This window comes from Somniosus microcephalus, chromosome 12 (assembly GCF_052327205.1).
Source record: "Somniosus microcephalus isolate GS21.2 chromosome 12, FLI_Smic_1.0, whole genome shotgun sequence".
In the NCBI taxonomy this organism is placed as follows: domain Eukaryota; kingdom Metazoa; phylum Chordata; class Chondrichthyes; order Squaliformes; family Somniosidae; genus Somniosus; species Somniosus microcephalus.
Window position 1 is genome coordinate 169951147 of NC_140998.1, and position 18663 is coordinate 169969809.

An 18663-nucleotide genomic window follows, 5' to 3' on the forward strand; every position below is an offset into this window, starting at 1 on the left:
TGGACTTTTGTTATTAAATGTACATGAAAAAATGTAATTGTTATTTGAATATTAAGGGGGTATTAATCTAAAAAGGGAGGAATTGTAGTGTATGTGGTTTAAGTCAGAACTACTTTTTACAGCTCCTGTATACTGTAGTACCGGCAGTAACCACACCGGTATATAAGCTATGCGCATGCCTCTGTACCCAAGTCTAGAGATGACCCTCCTCCAGTAAAGACCTTTTGTTTGTTTATGTACAGCATCCGTGTAATTATTTATCCACTGAACCACGGATCTAACAAGGCCCCTCCTTCCTCAGACTGCAGCCTGATTCCCGTAGGCGAGATGACCGGCCAGGCCTCTCGTTCAGACTGCAGCCTGATCCCCGTAGGTGAGATGACCAGCCAGGCCCCTCCTTCAGACTGCAGCCTGATCCCCGTAGGTGAGATGGCCGGCCAGGCCCCTCCTTCAGACTGCAGCCTGATTCCCGTAGGTGAGATGACCGGCCAGGCCCCTCCTTCCTCAGACTCTGATCCTCGTAGGTGAGATGACCGGCCAGGCCCCTCCTTCAGACTGCAGCCTGATCTCCGTAGGTGAGATGACCGGCCAGGCCCCTCCTTCAAACTGCAGCCTGATCTCCGTAGGCGAGATGACCGGCCAGGCCCCTCCTTCAGACTGCAGCCTGATCCCCGTAGGCGAGATGACCGGCCAGGCCCCTCCTTCAGACTGCAGCCTGACCCCCGTAGGTGAGATGACCGGCCAGGCCCCTCCTTCCTGAGACTGCAGCCTGATCCCCGTAGGTGAGATGACCGGCTAGGCCCCTCCTTCCTGAGACTGCAGCCTGATCCCCGTAGGTGAGACTGCAGCCTGATCCCTGTAGGTGAGATGACCGGCCAGGCCCCTCCTTCAGACTGCAGCCTGATCCCCGTAGGCGAGATGACCGGCCAGGCCCCTCCTTCAGACTGCAGCCTGATCCCCGTAGGCGAGATGACCGGCCAGGCCCCTCCTTCAGACTGCAGCCTGATCCCCATAGGTGAGATGACAGGCCAGGCCCCTCCTTCAGACTGCAGCCTGATCTCCGTAGGTGAGGTGACCGGCCAGGCCCCTCCTTCAGACTGCAGCCTGATCCCCGTAGGTGAGATGACCGGCCAGGCCCCTCCTTCAGACTGCAGCCTGATCCCCGTAGGTGAGATGACCGGCAAGGCCCCTCCTTCAGACTGTAGCCTGATCCCCATAGGTGAGATGACCGGCCAGGCCCCTCCTTCCTCAGACTGCAGCCTGATCCCCGTAGGTGAGATGACCGGCCAGGCCCCTCCTTCAGACTGCAGCCTGATCCCCGTAGGTGAGATGACCGGCCAGGCCCCTCCTTCAGACTGCAGCCTGATCCCCGTCGGTGAGATGACCGGCCAGGCCCCTCCTTCCTCTGACTGCAGCCTGATCCCCGTCGGTGAGATGACTGGCCAGGCCCCTTCCTCTTACTGCAGTGCTGATATTCTTTAGCCACTGTGCTTTATACAGCTTTCCCTGTGTTTTGTCATAAATCAATCATTTAGAGTTAGTGAAACGTTCTTTTAATGTTGTTCTGAGCTGTTTGAGCTGTCAAACTTTCACACTCACACATCCTGTGTGGCTATTATTCAGTTTGTCCTTATCACAGCCCAAAATTGTTGATTCACTCCTAAAGTTTACAAAAGTGGCAGAAAACCACTTTATTAGGTTCATGAGTTTCATCGTATTCTGCATTTCAAAACTTCAAAAGTTTGACTTCTCCCCCTTAACCTCAGAGAAAGCCATCAGAGACACGGGGGGGAGAAATTGGGCGGAGCCGCAAACGGGGCGCCAGCTCGCCTGGGCGCCAGATTTTGCGCTGCGATCGGAGCAGCAGCGATCGCCGGAAATTCGGCTTGAGCGCCCCAAGAGGGACATGGGGCAAGGCTCGAGGCGCTCTGCGTCCCTCTTAGGGCGCTGAACCTGAATATCGCAGCGCAACGTGCCGCAGCGCCACCAGCTGCGGCATGGCGCGCTGCGGTACTGCAGGCTTTCCTCTCATTCTTAAGGGGGAGGGGCCTGCACCAGCACGATGAGCGATCGCGAGTGCCGGCAAAAGAGCCCGGCACCGAGGAGAAGTGCCGGGCTCTCGGAAAACAGCCGGCAATGCCGCGGGGGGAGAACAAGAGGCCAGGGACGGAGGTGCTGGCAGGCGGCTGCCGAAAAAAACGGCCGCCCCGCACCTCCACCTTAATTTGCGCCACTGCCGCCACTGGTAGGCCCCGTGAACCAGGCGCGATTAGCGAGCGGCGCTACAGAGGCAATCGCTGCTAAATATCGCGATCGGGGCGGTATCCGGGCGCTGCACACACCGATGATGTCATCGGTGGCGGCGCAGCGCAACAGGCTAACGCCGCCATTAGCGCCCCAGCTAAATATCGCGGGAGGCGTGGCCAGTGGCGCTAAAGCCACTGAGTGCCCTCTTTAGGTGCTAACTGGTGGCGCAGCCCACCGAATTTCTCCCCCACGATGTCTACAAAACTAAGAGGGTTTGTTTATCTCTGTTGTCTATCACTACCCCCTGCAGTCACAACCATGTTTCCTGCCTTATCAGTGAAAGACTGCTTGTTACATTCACCAATTTTATTTCACTTTGTAAAACCTTTTTGCCTGGCAAAGCATTTCAAGAAATATTAAAAATTAAGGGTCTGTATGTACTTTCTACACTCTCATGAATGAATAGGTATACACATTCATGAATACATGTACATTCATTTAAGAGTACGTACACACATAAAATATGTACACATATTGAAGGTTAAGTGTACTCATTGATGAATATGTGTACACAGTGATGTGTCCATGCACTCATCGAGGATTCTGTACATTCATCAAGAAATCCTTACACTCATTGCACATTTCTACCTTTGATGTTGGTCCTCTCTGCTTTCCATTCTCAATCCTGCTAGCTGGCCAGTTCTCTGGGATTTCCTCCCCTGAAATGTATCGCCAGGTCCTCCTTGCTGGGTGTCGCTGTTTGGAGCTTGACTGTTGGAAAGGGCGGCCACCAGATGAAGAGCCAATCATCACACATGGTTACACCATGACAACAGAAATTCTCTTCAAGGTAAGCTTATGAATTCTGCGTTCAGTAAGAATACTTGGCAAACGCTGGAAGACTGTTTTATCAAAGTGATGGCTCAAGCCAGTGACGTGTTGATGTGTTTTGATGTGGTTCATGTTATTGCATAGATTGATTGGGACATGCGTTTCTCCCTCCAGCTTTCCTCCCTCTCCGTTGGGTAGCATGTGTCAGCACTCAGCACCTTCTGGCAGTGGCTCGGCTGAAGTCAGGAATGACTCCTGCTTGGTCACTGCAGTGAAGCTTTGTCCCAGTTCTTCCTGCTCCAGCAGCAACTGAGACACTTCCCGTGGGTTTCTGGGGTTCTTCACTCATGTGTGAAAAGAGACTCCCTCAATGTACTGGTTACAGTAATGCTGCAAAGGCCTGGTCTGAGTGTGACGTAAGGTCATAGTGTACCTGATCTACCTGACCAGAATTTACACAACTCCAGGCTATCAGCAGCCCAATAATTGGCTTCATTCAGGCATTAACCACCAGAGCAAAACACATAGAACCATATTAAAATTATAATATTATATATTAAAAACCATGTTAGAACCAGACTATGTGAACTAGAGTGACTGCCATCTAAACTATTGCTAACACCCCCTCATCCCCTCAGTTAGTGTTAGCAGTGTCAAACTAGTGTTAATAGTACATAGTGTCCTAGGCCCAACCATCGTCAGCTGCTTCATCAATGACCTTCCCTTCTAAGGCCAGAAATGGGGATGTTCGCTGATGATTGCTCAGTGTTCAGCGCCATTCGCAACTCCTCAGATAATGAAGCAGTCCATGCCCGCATGTAGCAAAACCTGGACGACGTTCAGGCTTGGGCTGAAAAGTGGCAGGTAACATTCACACCACAGAAGTGCCAGGCAATGAGTATCTCCAAAAAGCGAGAGTCTAACCACCGCCCCTTGACATGCAGCAGCATTACCATTGCCGAATCGCCCACCATCAACATCCTGGGGGTCACCATTCACCAGAAACTTAACTGAACCAGCCACATAAATACTGTGGCAACAAGAGCAGGCCAGAGGCTGGGAATTCTGCGGCGAGTGTCTCACCTCCTGACTCCCCAAAGCCTTTCCACCATCTACAAGGCACAAGTAAGGAGTGTGATGGAATACTGTCCACTTGCCTGGATGAGTGCAGCTCCAACAACACTCAAGAAGCTCGACACCATCTACGACAAAGCAGCCCGCTTGATTGGCACCCCATCCACCACCTTAAACATTCACTCCCTCCACCACCGGCGTACCGTGGCTGCAGTGTGTACCATCTACAAGTTGCACTGCAGCAACTCACCAACGCTTCTTCGGCAGCACCTCCCAAACCTGTGACCTCTTCTACCTAGAAGGACAAGGGCAGCAGGCGCATGGGAACACCACCACCTCCAAGTTCCCCTCCAAGTCACACACAATCCTGACTTAGAAGTATATCGCCGATCCTTCATCGTCGCTGGGTCAAAATCCTGGAACTCCCTCCCTAACAGCACTGTGGAAGTACCTTCACCACACCGACTGCAATGGTTCAAGAAGGCGGCTCACCACCACCTTCTCAAGGGCAATTAGGGATGGGCAATAAATGCTGGCCTTGCCAGCGACACCCACATCCCAGAAACAAATTAAAAAATAAATAAACTAGTGTTGGTGTCCACAACCTAGCGTTAACATTACAGATAGTGGCCTTGGAGGGGGAACAGCGCAGATTCACCAGAATGATACCAATGCTTAAAGGGTTAAATTCTGAGGACAGGTTGCATAAACTTGGCTTGTATTCCCTCGAGTTTAGAGGGCTGATCTACTCAAAGGTGTTCAATGTGATAGATACAGAGAAACTATCTGCTGGGGGAGTCCAGAACAAGGGGGCACAGGCCTAGAAATTCACTATAGCCCCGTTTGGGGCACCAGCCTCACCAGGGTGCTAAAAGTAGCGCCCCGGAAGCATTCGCGGCCGCCCGCCGGAAATTCAGTTGGAGCACCCCAAAGGGAAGCGCGGCGCTACTGGAGGCGCCTGCATCCCTCTTGGGGCGCTGCGACTGAATACCGCTGTGCAACATGCCGCAGCGCCACACGCTGCGGCACCTCGCACTACGGTACTGCAGGCCTTCCTCCCCTTCTTAAAGGGGAGGGGCCTTGTTCTGCGCGATCTGGGGCCCAGCTGGGCCCCCGAGGATCGTGAGTGCCGGCAAAAGAGCCCGGCACCGAGGAGAAGTGCCGGGCTCTTGGAACGCAGTCGGCACTTCCCGGGGCCGGGGGGGGGGGCTCAGGAGGCCGGGGACAGCAGCGCAGAGAGGTGCTGACAGGCGACCAGCAACAAAAATGGCCGCCCCGCACCTCTCCTTTAATTTGCGCCTCCACCGCCGCAGGTAGGCCCCCCTGAACTGGTCGTACATAGCATCCGGCGTTAAATCAAGGGGCGCAACTAAATATCGCGGCCGGGGCGTCAGCGGAGCGCTGCGCACACCGATGACGTCATCGGTAGCGGCGCAGCGCTAACAGCTAGCGCCACCACTAGCGTCCCGCTGAATTTAGCTGGAGGTGTGGCCAGTGGCTTGCGACCCACTTAGCACCCTCTTAAGGTGCTTACGGGTGGCGCAGCCCACTGAATTTCTAGGCCACAATCTTAAAATTAGAGCGAGGCCGTTCAGGGGTGAAATCAGGAAGCACTTTTTCACACAAAGGGTGGTGGAAATCTGGAACTCTCTCCCCCAATAGGCTGTGGATGCTGGGGGTCAATTGGAGCTTTCAAGACTGAGATTGATAGATTTTTGTAAGGGTTTCAATGGATATGGAGCAAAGGCGGGTAAATAGAGTTGAGGTATGGACCAGCCATGATCTAGTTGAATGGCGGAACAGGCTGGAAGAGCTGAATGGCCTCCTCCTGTTCCTATGAAAGCCGATTGCAGCCCATGGTCTGCTCAATACAAGCAATGTCAGAATGTTAATCAGCTGTTAATAACAGCTGGCACTTGTTTGCTTGAAATGTAAATGTTATTGATGTTTCCTGTAACAGGATGTGATCGAGGCTATAGCAGAGAGTGCTTTCAAAACCTCCCAGTACCCACTCATACTGTCCTTTGAGAATCATGTTGACTCGTAAGTAAAATCGACTCTTTTTGTTCCAAATTCTGGGTGGAAGATAATCGGATCAGAAAAATATAGTGCCTTTCACGACCACCGGACGTCCCAAAGCGCTTTACAGCCAGTGAAGTACTTTTTGAAGTGTAGTCACTGTTGTAATGTAGGAAACGCGGCAGCCAATTTGCACACAGCAAGTTCCCACAAACAGCAATGTGGTAATGACCAGATCATCTGTTTTAGTGATGTTAATTGAGGGATAAATGCTGCCCAGAACACCAGTGATAACTCCCCTGTTCTTCTTCAAAATAGTGCCATGGGATCTTTTACGTCCACCTGAGAGAGTAGATGTGGCCTCGGTTTAACGTCTCCTCTGAAAGACGGCACCTCTGAAAGTGCAGCACTCCCTCAGTACTGCACTGGAGTGTCAGCCTGGCTTTATGTGCTCAAGTCCCTGGAGTGAGACTTGAACCCACGACCTTCTGACTCTAGAGGTGAGAGTGCTACCTGTTGTGTCGGTACCTTTCTACCTAGACACAATTTAGGACTCAGAACTCAGAGATTCAAACATGAAGTGCTTTAGTGGAAGGAAAGGAAGTTCTGGAAAGTTCCGAACAAAGAGAGCTAAACTTAACCGAGAACACCCAACCATTTATCTCCTGTGACAGCGCCACCACAGGTGGGAGGAGAGCACACAATAGAACACACAATACATAACATTTCCTCCCCTCTTAAATGAAAGGTCCACATTATTCCTCAACAGGTAAGTTACTTTCAATGCACTCAACGAACCTAGGGTAGAGGTAGACTGCCTCAAACCCTGACTTTACCCTGGGGTTTATTCTGCCCCAGTCTTATGGGTAAGTCACTAAGCCTACAGATCCAAGCGTCTTGGAGGCCGCCGCTCTCTGACAGGCCCGGCGGTCATCGCTGGCTTCCACAGCAGTAGGCATTGACACAGGCCTGGATGGAGAAGGTGCCTGTGTCAGTTGAAAGTCAGGAGTTTGCACAGGTGGAACAGTCTCTTTGACTTCCTGTGTTGGAGAAGAGCACTGTGGCAAAGGATGCTGGTTTGCAGTATCATCCGGAAACAGTTCAGGCCAACCAGCCGTTGGAGCCTCTGTGGCTGTCTCTGCTCCTAGCAACAGTTGATCTGTGTGTCTTCTCCAGACGACGTCCTTAGCAGTCTCAACCGTGTAAGACACAGGGCCCATCTGCGCGATCACCGTAGCAGGAACCCATTTCGGTCCAGTGTTGTAGTTTCGAGCTAGGACGTGCTCTCCAGGGTGAAACTGTCTCTCCTTGGCTCTTTTCTCTCTCTTTTCAACTTGAGCTTGTTGTTGATGATGGACAACCTGTTCTGCCCTTGGAGGTTTGAGTAAGTCAAAACTTGTCCGCAACTGCCTCTTCATCATGAGCGAAGCGGGGGAAGTTTTGGTTGTGGCATGCGGCTCGTTCCTGTAGGACAACAGGAAGCTGTTCAGACGTTGGTGGATTGAGCCCTGACCTTGCGATGCCTTCAAGGCATGCTTCAAAGTTTGCACAAACCTTTCTGCCTGGCCGTTAGTAGAGGGATGATAGGGCGCAGACCTGATGTGTTGGACACCATTCACATGCAGGAAGGTTGCAAACTCCTGTGATACAAATTGTGGACCGTTGTCACTTACGAGTTGTTCCAGTGAGCCATAACGGCTGAACATCTCACCAAGTTTCTCAATTGTTTTCTCTGCCGTGGTAGACCTCATCACAGCGACCTCCGGCCTCTTGCTACGAGCGTCCACAACCACCATAAACATCGTCTCTTCGAAAGGACCGGCGAAGTCCACATGTACTCGCTGCCACACTTCTGCAGGCCAATCCCAGGGGTGTAGGGTTGCCAGCTGTGGAACATTCCGGACCCTTTGACATGGGGAACATGCTTTGGCTTTCTCCTCAATATTCCCATCGATAAATGGTTGGGTGTTCTCTGTTAAGTTTAGCTCTCTTTGTTCGGAACTTTCCAGAACTTCCTTTCCTTCCAATAAAGCACTTCATGTTTGAATCTCTGAGTTCTGAGTCCTAAATTGTGTCAAGGTAGAAAGGTACCGACACAACAAGTGGCAACGAGGCTGGGATGAATCTGCGTACGTTACGGGTGCAGTGAGTAAACAGAAATGTAATTTGAAACATGAGATGGCTACTATATTAGGAAACATCAGTGATTTTGATGAAAATGTGGAGCAATGGAGCGCATATACGGAACGTTTTGACTATTTTGTATTGGCGAATGCGGTGGCAAATGAAAAGGTCGTGCCTACCTTTTTGAGTGTAATCGGGCCGAAGACATTCAATTTACTTCGCAGCCTCGTGCAACCAGATAAGCCAGGAACTAAAACATATAAGCAACTAGTGGAAATTCTTGGAGCACATTTTTCACCAAAACCTCTGGTTATTGCTGAGAGATTTAGATTTCACAAACGGAATCAAGAGGAGGGGGAATCAGTGACGATGTTTATTGCTGCTTTAAAAAGGTTGTCGGAACACTGCCAGTTCAAGGAGTTGCTGAATGACACCATTAGAGACAGACTTGTGTGTGGTCTGCAAAATGCAGCCACACAGAAGCGCCTTCTTACTGAGGACAACCTTACTCTTGAAAAGGCCATTGAAGTTAGTGTCTCCATGGAGATGGCGGAAAAGGAGGCTCACCAGTTGAGTTCAACAGGGAGAGTTCACAAGGTGTCGTCTGAGCCTAAAGGTGCGCGGAACGGCACATGTTACCGTTGTGGGAAAACGGGTCATCACGCTAATGACTGCTGGTGTACGGAGCTGGAATGCCGAAATTGTGGCAAAAAGGGTCACATTGAACGCGCCTGTAGAGGTAAAAAAAGAACAGACAGAGCTGGGAAGCATGGAAGCAAAATGTCTGTATTTGGACAAGAGAGGAAAAAGAGTGTTCATTCAGTGCAGTATGATGGAACAAGCAAAACAGAGGGGAGCGACACATCTGAGGAGGAAGAGGTGCACATACTGATGGTTGCAGGTGATTCAAATGGCTACTGGGTGTCACCACTGGTGGAGGGACAATCAGTGCGGATGGAGGTGGACACAGGCGCGGCTGTGTCCCTTGTTTCAGACACTGTCTACAACAAAATGCTAAAGCATCTTACCCTTCAGCCAACAAACATTGTGCTAAAGACGTATACCGGCGAACCTGTGGCCATGAGAGATGTCATTGAGGTGACAGTTAAATTGAACGGACAGACTGCAAAACTGCCACTATATGTGGTAAAGGGAAATTACCCATCGCTACTGGGACGTGCGTGGCTAGAGAAAATCACGCTGGACTGGCCTGCAGTCCGCATGATGTCAAAAGGAGAGTCAGGTCTGACTGCAGTGTTAAACAAACATGCAGAACTCTTCAATGGGGAACTTGGGAGCATGAAAAAGATTAGCGTGAGACTGGACATTAAACCCGACAGCAAGCTGAAGTTTCACAAAGCCCGACCTGTACCCTGTGCAATTAGGCCAAAAGTTGAGGCTAACTTGGAGGCCTTAGTCGAGAATGGAGTCCTGGAGCCTGTGAGCGTGAGCAAATGGGCCACAACCATTGCTCCTGTCCTGAAAAAGGATGGATCTGTTCGAATCTGCGGGGATTTTAAAGTGACTATTAACCCGGTGCTGCCTGCGGAACAGTACCCTCTTCCCCTCATTGAGGATCTTTTTACGGGCCTGGCCGGAGGGCAAAAGTTCAGCAAAATAGACTTATGCCAGGCTTATCTACAAATGCATGTCGATGACAAATCAAAGGAGCTGCTGACAATTGTGACACACAAGGGGCTATACAGGTACTGCCGCCTTCCGTTTGGAATTACGTCGGCCCCTGCTCTATTCCAAAGGGCAATGGATCAGATTTTGAGTGGACTGCCAGGAGTCCAGTGCTACCTGGACGACATCCTTGTCACTGGGACAAATGAGGAGGATCATCTTCTGAACTTGGATGCGACACTACAACGACTGAAAGGGTACGGATTCAGAGTTTGTAAAGACAAATGTGAATTCTTTCAGTCTTCAGTTGAGTACCTGGGGCATGTGATTAACGCTACTGGCCTGCATAAGGCGCCATCAAAGGTCAAGGCGATCGTGGAGGCCCCAGCACCCCAGAATGTGAGCCAGTTACGTTCATTTCTGGGGCTACTTAACCACTATGGGAAGTTTATTCCAGACTTAGCAACATTGCTGAAGCCGTTACATCAGTTGCTATGTCAAGGCAAAACATGGAAATGGACTGAACTGTGCAACGAAGCTTTCGCCCAAGCAAAGAAAGCATTGCTGAAATCGGAGGTCCTGACACACTTCGACCCAAAGCTGCCCGTGCAGCTAGCATGTGATGCATCACCATATGGTGTGGGAGCAGTCATATCCCACATCATGCCTTCGGGTGAAGAGAAACCTATCGCCTTCGCATCACGCACCTTGAACAAGGCCGAGAGTAACTATGCACAGATCGAGCGCGAGGCCTTGGGAATCGTTTTTGGAATTCGAAAATTTCATCAGTACCTGTTTGGGAGAAGGTTCACACTCCTGACGGACCACCGTCCATTGACTTCAATCTTCGGGCCCCACACTGGAATTCCGTCTCTCGCTGCAAGCAGGATGCAAAGGTGGGCTTTACTGTTGTCAGGACACACATACGACATCAAATATCGCAAATCAGACTTGCACGGCAACGCAGACAGTCTCTCGAGGCTACCCTTGCCTGTTACTCCCCCAGAGCCTCGTCAGATAGACATCTTCTACTTTAGACAAGTGGAGGGAGCACCTGTCACTGCAGTTCAGGTGTGAAGGTACACCCGCAACGATCCAGTCCTGTCTGAGGTAATGGACGATGTCATTCGAGGGAGAGCTATAGGAGATTCTCCTCGTTTGAAACCTTACGTTTCAAAAAGAAATGAGCTCTCCGTCCAGGCAGGTTATCTTCTTTGGGGACGCCGTGTCATCATTCCGCCACCTCTGAGGGAACCTATACTGCAACAACTTCATGTTGATTGGGATCTGCCAGGTTATCATAAAAACCCAAGTGGTTCAGTAATTCTCTTCAGGGAAGGGAACCTGCTACCCCCACCCAGTCTGGCTTACACGTTGTTGTGTATGTAATATGTGTGCTACTTTGAACCTATGGACAGGACTGCACTACTTGTAGGGCGTAGTGATACGCAGTACCACTCCTGGCCATAGGGGTATAAATAGTACTGTGGGTACTGATCTCCCCTCAGTTCCCGCCTGTGGGCATGAAGTAAAGACCTACGTATAGTCCCTACCTCCAACCAGTAAAGACCTGTTTTATTGTTACTGATTAAGTCTGAGTATTAATTACTTGAACAACTCACAGATTTAACACTGGCGACGAGTCTGATTCGGACCCTGCGGCAGTCACTCCACGGCAGCTTCGTCCACAGCCAGGACGTTGCAGAGAGGTTTCCACCCTCTCCACCCCACTGGAAGACATCCTGACCTCGGAGCCTCCATCGGCGACCATCAGCTTCTTCTCCAGCTTGGTGGTGGGTAAGCCGTTGTCTGAGCCGGGCAGCGACGCGACAGGCAGTCGACCGCGTTGGCCGCACGAACGGGGCTGGGGGAGCTGGAGGAATAGGGCGCGAGAGCCGCTTCGAGCGGGAGGCGTTTCAACAGAGCGATCGCATCTCCTGATAAGAGCCGAGAGCCGCTTCGCGATCCAGCGATCGCATCCGCTGATAAGGGCCGCACTCGGGCGATTGCGGCGAAGATAAGGGCCGCACTCGGGGGCTGAAGGGAGACGGCGTTGGGGGACGGGTGAAGACCGCCAAGCGCGGGAAAACCGCCATTTTGTGGGCGGAGGACGACGGCAAGAGCGGGAAGCCGCCATCTTGGATAGCAGTAAACAAAATAAAATCTGAGAAATTGCAAATCTACAATGCCTAAACACGGGAATATTAGCACCTTTGATAGTGACCTCGAAGATTGGGCCATATATGTTGAAAGAGTAAAAAATTATTGTAAGGCCAATAAAATTCATGACCAAGATAAAGCTCTAACATTATTAAATTTAATGGGTGCGAAGACATACGGGCAATTGAAACACCTGTTATCACCAGATGAACCGGCGGATAAGACGTTCGATGAGATTGTTACTGTCCTGAAAGATCATCTAAACCCCACGCCGCTGATGCTAGCGGAACGATTTAAATTTTACGACAGAAGGCAGCTACAGCATGAAAGCAATGCTGAATATTTGCTGGAATTGCGTAAATTAGCGAAATATTGCCAGTTTGGAACGGGACTGACAGATGCACTACGAGACAAATTTGTGTGTGGTTTATTTAAACAGGATACACAAAAGCGACTGCTCGAGGAGAATGAGCTGACGCTTGAGAAGGTGGTCACTATGGCAGCAGCACACGAAGCCGCAGCGAGAGGCACGGCAGTAATGCAGCTACGGTCACCGGAGCTCAGTGCACACAAATTGGGTGTGAGTTCTGGCAAATGTTATCGTTGTGGAAAGACAACGCATGATCAGAACCAGTGTTGGTTTAAAAACCAAGAATGTAGAACTTGTGGTAGGCTTGGACATATAGCTAGAGTATGCAGGTCAGGGAAGAAGACCAGCAACAAGAAGTCACCGCAAGGAAAATACGCAAAGGTACACAAGGTGACCGAACAGGAGTCCGATTCAGACGCTAGCAGTAATGAACTGGCTAGCTTAAGCTGTAATGAACTGGCTAGCTTAAGAGTACTCAACGCTGGTAAGGGTGCAGACCTCCAGACAATTTGGGTCACTCTTCAGATAGAAGGAGTCCAAGTAAAACTGGAATTGGACACTGGATCGGCATTGACGGTCATAAATAAGAAAGATTACGGAAAGTTATTCCAACATATTCCCCTACAGGATACGGGGATTATATTGAAAACATACACGGGGCAAAGAGTGTACCCCATCGGGAAAATAGAGGTTGCAGTGGTCCACAAGGGCGAAGACAGTCAAATAATGGACTTATATGTGATATCTGAAGGAGGTCCTCCACTACTAGGACGGGAGTGGATTAGGAAAATGAATATGGACTGGCATTTCCTACAAACAATAACGAGTGAGAACTCGGTGAAGATAGTCGGCCCAGACTCTGGAACGGATGATGGTAAGCCCAACTCAGGTGCAAAAGACAAAGTTTCAGCACAGAATTCCACTGAGCAACAACAACATAGTTTAACTGTGGATTCTGAGTCTGGCAAGTCTACTGATGTGCCCATTTCTGAGGGACACCGGGCTCGAACTCAACTCCATTTCAAACTACAACAGCAATTAGAACAAATGCTTCGCCGTTTTGAGCAAGAGTTGAATGCAACGAAAGAGTTCTTTGATATAGAGTTGGAGAATCTGGAAAGACAACAGAAGCAGCTGATGGAGAAAATGGAGCAGGAGCACACAAAACGTCTGATGTCAGAGGAGTTAACGGTCAGCCAACTCCTGCATATGCTGAAGGACAGGACTCTGAAATGGGAAAAACTTGAACACGAACTTCAATATTCAAACGAAAGGGGTTCGGAGCTCTCAAAGGTTATTGGAAGAGCTGAGGTGGCAACACAGACTGAGATGACTGCAACAGAGCAGCCCTTGGATGCCAAAAGTACGCTGACTCACGTCAACGTAGAACAACAGACCGCTGAAACAGCTGCTCCGGTAGAGGGATTGAATAGTCCGATCAATCAATCTCCAAAAGAAGTTGAAGTAGTAAAATCTCAAATGAGGTCATTAGTAAACGACTTGCTGAAAGCCCAGAAAAAGCTGGATGAAGAGGTACGCATGAAGAAGTCTCTTCAGGAAAGATGTCTGGACTTGGAACAAAAGCTGGCTAACGCCCAGCTGGGTATGGAGGAAATAGAAGACCCTCTCGCTGGCCTAGATCAGGACGACACCGAATATTACTATGTCCTGTCCTGCCCAACTTGTAACTTCGACTCCCACCATACAGAAATCATGGAGGAGCACCGAAAGTCTACGGAACATCGGGAGAAGGTGGCTCTACTACGGAAAAAGGAGGAAGAGAAGGAGGAACTGCGCATGCAGCTGGCAGCTGACAGTGGAGCCCAGAGAGTCTCCAAGAAGCAGAAAAGGAAAAGTCGAAACAGAAGATGACCCATCTGAACCATTATTACCTCTACCAGATCACACACGTGGTCCCTCCGAACGGAGCCAATTCAGTTCGGAAGTTCAAACTGTTAAATCCATGGAAGGACTATTGAATGAGTCACTCCAGCAACGTGAACCGACTACACCACAGAGATTGAATCTGTGAACTGTTTTCCGCAGAGACTGAATCTGTGATCTGTTTTGACATGAAGTTATCTATGTATCTATGTTATTCTGTTATGTAAACCTGAAGTTATATATGTATATATGTTATTACGTTATGTTAAATGGGGAGATGACTGTAAAGCTAGGAAGGGAGGAATGTTGTGTATGTAATATGTGTGCTACTTTGAACCTATGGACAGGACTGCACTACTTGTAGGGCGTAGTGATACGCAGTACCACTCCTGGCCATAGGGGTATAAATAGTACTGTGGGTACTGATCTCCCCTCAGTTCCCGCCTGTGGGCATGAAGTAAAGACCTACGTATAGTCCCTACCTCCAACCAGTAAAGACCTGTTTTATTGTTACTGATTAAGTCTGAGTATTAATTACTTGAACAACTCACAGATTTAACACACGTGACTCCATTTCACACCATGTGATTGGCTCTTAATGCCCTCTGAACTGGCTCAGCAAACCCCTTGGTTATAAACACTTGCTACAAAATTCAAATGTAAGCAAATAATCGCCGCATCGTGAGGACTAATAAAAAGAACATGCCGCTCATTCATTTAGCTTCCCATTTAAACTGGGTGCCTGGGTGCTGCTGACTGTTGTTTACAGGACAGCCCTACAGTAAAGTTTGGAGCAGCATTTCCAGGCTATTTCTCAATCACTTTTCTTGTTGGTTTTTGATTTATTTCCTCTTTCCACTTAGCTCTCTCCCACCTGTGCCCGTCCCTCGTCCCCCCAGAAACCATGTCTCTCCCTCCACTGCCTGTCTCTCCCCCCAGTGCCTGTCTCTCCCCCGTGTGCCTGTCTCTCTCACCCTGCCTGTCTCTCTCCCCCAGTGCCCGACTCTCCCCCCAGTGGCTGTCTCTCCCCCCCTGCCTGTCTCTCTCCCCCAGTGCCTGTCTCTCTATCCCAGTGCCTGTCCCTTTCCCTCAGTGCCTGTCTCTCCCCCCCTGCCTGTCTCTCTCTCGCAGTGCCTGTCTCTCTACCCCAGTGCCTGTCCCTTTCCCCCAGTGCCTGTCTCTCTACCCCCTGCCTGTCTCTCTCCCCCAGTGCCTGTCTCTCTACCCCAGTGCCTGTCTCTCTACCCCCTGCCTGCCTCTCTCCCCCAGTGCCTGTCTCTCTCCCCCAGTGCCTGTCTCTCTACCCCAGTGCCTGTCTCTCTCCCAGTGCCTGTCTCTCTCCCCCAGTGCCTGTCTCTCTCCCCCAGTGCCTGTCCCTTTCCCTCAGTGCCTGTCTCTCCCCCCCCTGCCTGTCTCTCTCTCGCAGTGCCTGTCTCTCTACCCCAGTGCCTGTCCCTTTCCCCCAGTGCCTGTCTCTCTACCCCCTGCCTGTCTCTCTCCCCCAGTGTCTGTCTCTCTCCCCCAGTGCCTGTCTCTCTCCCCCAGTGTCTGTCTCTCTCCCCAGTGCCTGTCTCTCTACCCCAGTGCCTGTCTCTCTACCCCAGTGCCTGTCTCTCTCCCAGTGCCTGTCTCTCTCCCCCAGTGCCTGTCCCTTTCCCTCAGTGCCTGTCTCTCCCCCCGCCTGCCTGTCTCTCTCTCGCAGTGCCTGTCTCTCTACCCCAGTGCCTGTCCCTTTCCCCCAGTGCCTGTCTCTCTACCCCCTGCCTGTCTCTCTCCCCCAGTGTCTGTCTCTCTCCCCCAGTGCCTGTCTCTCTCCCCCAGTGCCTGTCTCTCTACCCCAGTGCCTGTCTCTCTACCCCAGTGCCTGTCTCTCCCCCAGTGCCTGTCTCTCCCCCAGTGCCTGTCTCTCTCCCCCAGTGCCTGTCTCTCTCCCCCAGTGCCTGTCTCTCTCCCCCAGTGCCTGTCTCTCCCCCAGTGCCTGTCTCTCTCCCCCCTGCCTGTCTCTCTCCCCAGTGCCCGACTCTCCCTCCAGTGCCTGTCTCTCTCCCCCCTGCCTGTCTCTCTCCCCCCTGCCTGTCTCTCTCCCCCAGTGCCAGTCTCTCTACCCCAGTGCCTGTCTCTCTCCCCCAGTGCCTGCCTCTCTCCCCCAGTGCCTGCCTCTCTCCCCCAGTGCCTGTCTCTCTACCCCAGTGCCTGTCTCTCTACCCCAGTGCCTCTCTTTCCCCCAATACCTGTCTGACTTGTTCCCTTAAATTTCCAACAGCCCTAAACAGCAAGCTAAGATGGCAGACTACTGCCGAACAATATTTGGTGATATGTTACTGACAGAAACCATCGAAAAATACCCAGTAAGTATAGACTGACATCCACAGAGGGTCTGGTATTATGGTGGGGGTGTGGAATGTTGGTGATGTTTTGGTGAGGATATGGAATGTTGGTGATGTTATGGTGAGGATGTGGAATGTTGGTGATGTTATGGTGAGGATGTGGAATGTTGGTGATGTTATGGTGAGGATGTGGAATGTTGGTGATGGTTATGGTGATGATGTGGGATGTTGGTGATGTTATGGTGAGGGTGTGGAATGTTGGTGATGTTATGGTGAGGGTGTGGAATGTTGGTGATGTTATGGTGAGGATGTGGAATGTTGGTGATGGTTATGATGAGGATGTGGAATGTTGGTGATGTTATGGTGAGTATGTGGAATGTTGGTGATGTTATGGTGAGGATGTGGAATGTTGGTGATGTTATGGTGAGGGTGTGGAATGTTGGTGATGTTATGGTGAGGATGTGGAATGTTGGTGATGTTATGGTGAGGATGTGGAATGTTGGTGATGTTATGGTGAAGGTTATGATATTTTCGGTGTTGGTTATGGTGATGGTGAGGGCCTTGCTATATTGTGGTGGCTTTTTGTGCGATGTTTGGTGTGTTCTCAGGACAGCCTGCATGGTCACAGACAAGGCCTTTTCCGAGCTTAGCCATGGCTCAGTGCTTGCATATTTGATTCCCAAGATGTGAAGGTGACTAGTTGTGATATTTTTAAACCTTCTGCCATGCTCTGTGGCTCTGAGTCACAGACTAGACAAAGCAGCTAGGTTGATGACATTTGCTGACACGGACACTGATCCGTGAAGCGTGTCACGGGCACGTCTCAACGCATTTGTTCCTTCCGTGACAGCTGAAGCCTGGAGCCTCTCTTCCCAGCCCCCAGGAGCTGATGGGAAAAATCCTCATCAAGAACAAGAAGAACCAGGCAGTCAGTCACACCAGCCAAGAGGTGAAGAGGAAGAAGAGCATGGAGTCAGCGTCTGATCAGACAGCGCCCAGTGAAACAATTCAGACAGGTACAGCTTCCTCTTTGAGTTGGTGCCCTGTCACAGACAGAGTGAAAGTACATGACCAGCAACAACGGCAGTGATTAACACAATGATTCATTGCTCAGAGATGGTAAACTGCTGCCTGTTGGACAATCCACGGGACCGTTAACCTAATACCAAGTTAGGAGGGACAGTAAGTAGCGTAGATGGGAGCAGAAAGTTGCAAAGGGACATCGATCGATTAAATGAGTGGGCCAAACTGTGGCAGATGGAGTTCAGTGTGGAAAAGTGCGAGGTCATCCACTTTGGACCTAAGAAAGATAAATAAGAGTATTTTCTAAATGGCGAGAAGTTATTAACTGTGGATGAGCAGGGCTGGAATACAAAGGGGTGGAAGCTATGTTACAGCTGGACAGAGCTCTGGTCAGACCCCATCTGGAAACTGTGTTCAGTTCTGGGCACCACACCTCAGGAAGGAGATATTGGCCTTGGAGAGCACAGACTCACCAGAATGATACTGGGGCTAACAGGGTTAAATTATGAGGACAGGTTGCCTAGACCAGGCTTGTATTGCCTTGAGTATAGACGATTATGGGTGATCTGATTTAAATGTTTAAGACAATTAAAGGATTTGATGGGGTAGATAGACTGAAACTATTTCCTCTGGTGGGGAGTCCAGAACAAGGGGGCTGTCATAAATCGCAACTTCTACAAGAAGTAACTCAGGAAGTACTACTGGACGGCCAGCTGAGGGCGCCGTCCGAGGAGTATAAATACTCGGGCGTGGGCCCAAATTGGCCAGAGACAGTCTGGAAACAGGAAGCTAGTGACTACTAACTAGACCTCCATGTTTTGCTATAAGTTGATTAAAGCCTTGCTTTATGTACAACCAAGTGCGTAGTGAGTCTTTATTACATCAGGGGCATAACCTTAAAATTAGAGCGAGGCCGTTCAGGAGTGATGTCAGAAAGCACGTCTTCACACAAAGGGTGGTGGAAATCTGGAACTCTCC

At 50.4% G+C, this 18663-nt stretch overlaps 1 protein-coding gene across 1 annotated transcript in view; it reads left to right on the forward strand.

Moving 5' to 3' along the window:
- LOC147109716 (1-phosphatidylinositol 4,5-bisphosphate phosphodiesterase beta-2-like) overlaps positions 1-18663 on the forward strand; it is a 195988-nt gene that overhangs the window by 21806 nt on the left and 155519 nt on the right. The window contains exons 2-5 of the mRNA XM_086003833.1: positions 2940-3097; positions 6113-6195; positions 16599-16683; positions 17513-17678. Coding sequence (XP_085859959.1) covers positions 2940-3097; positions 6113-6195; positions 16599-16683; positions 17513-17678 — 492 coding nt within the window. The remainder of the gene's footprint in view (positions 1-2939; positions 3098-6112; positions 6196-16598; positions 16684-17512; positions 17679-18663) is intronic.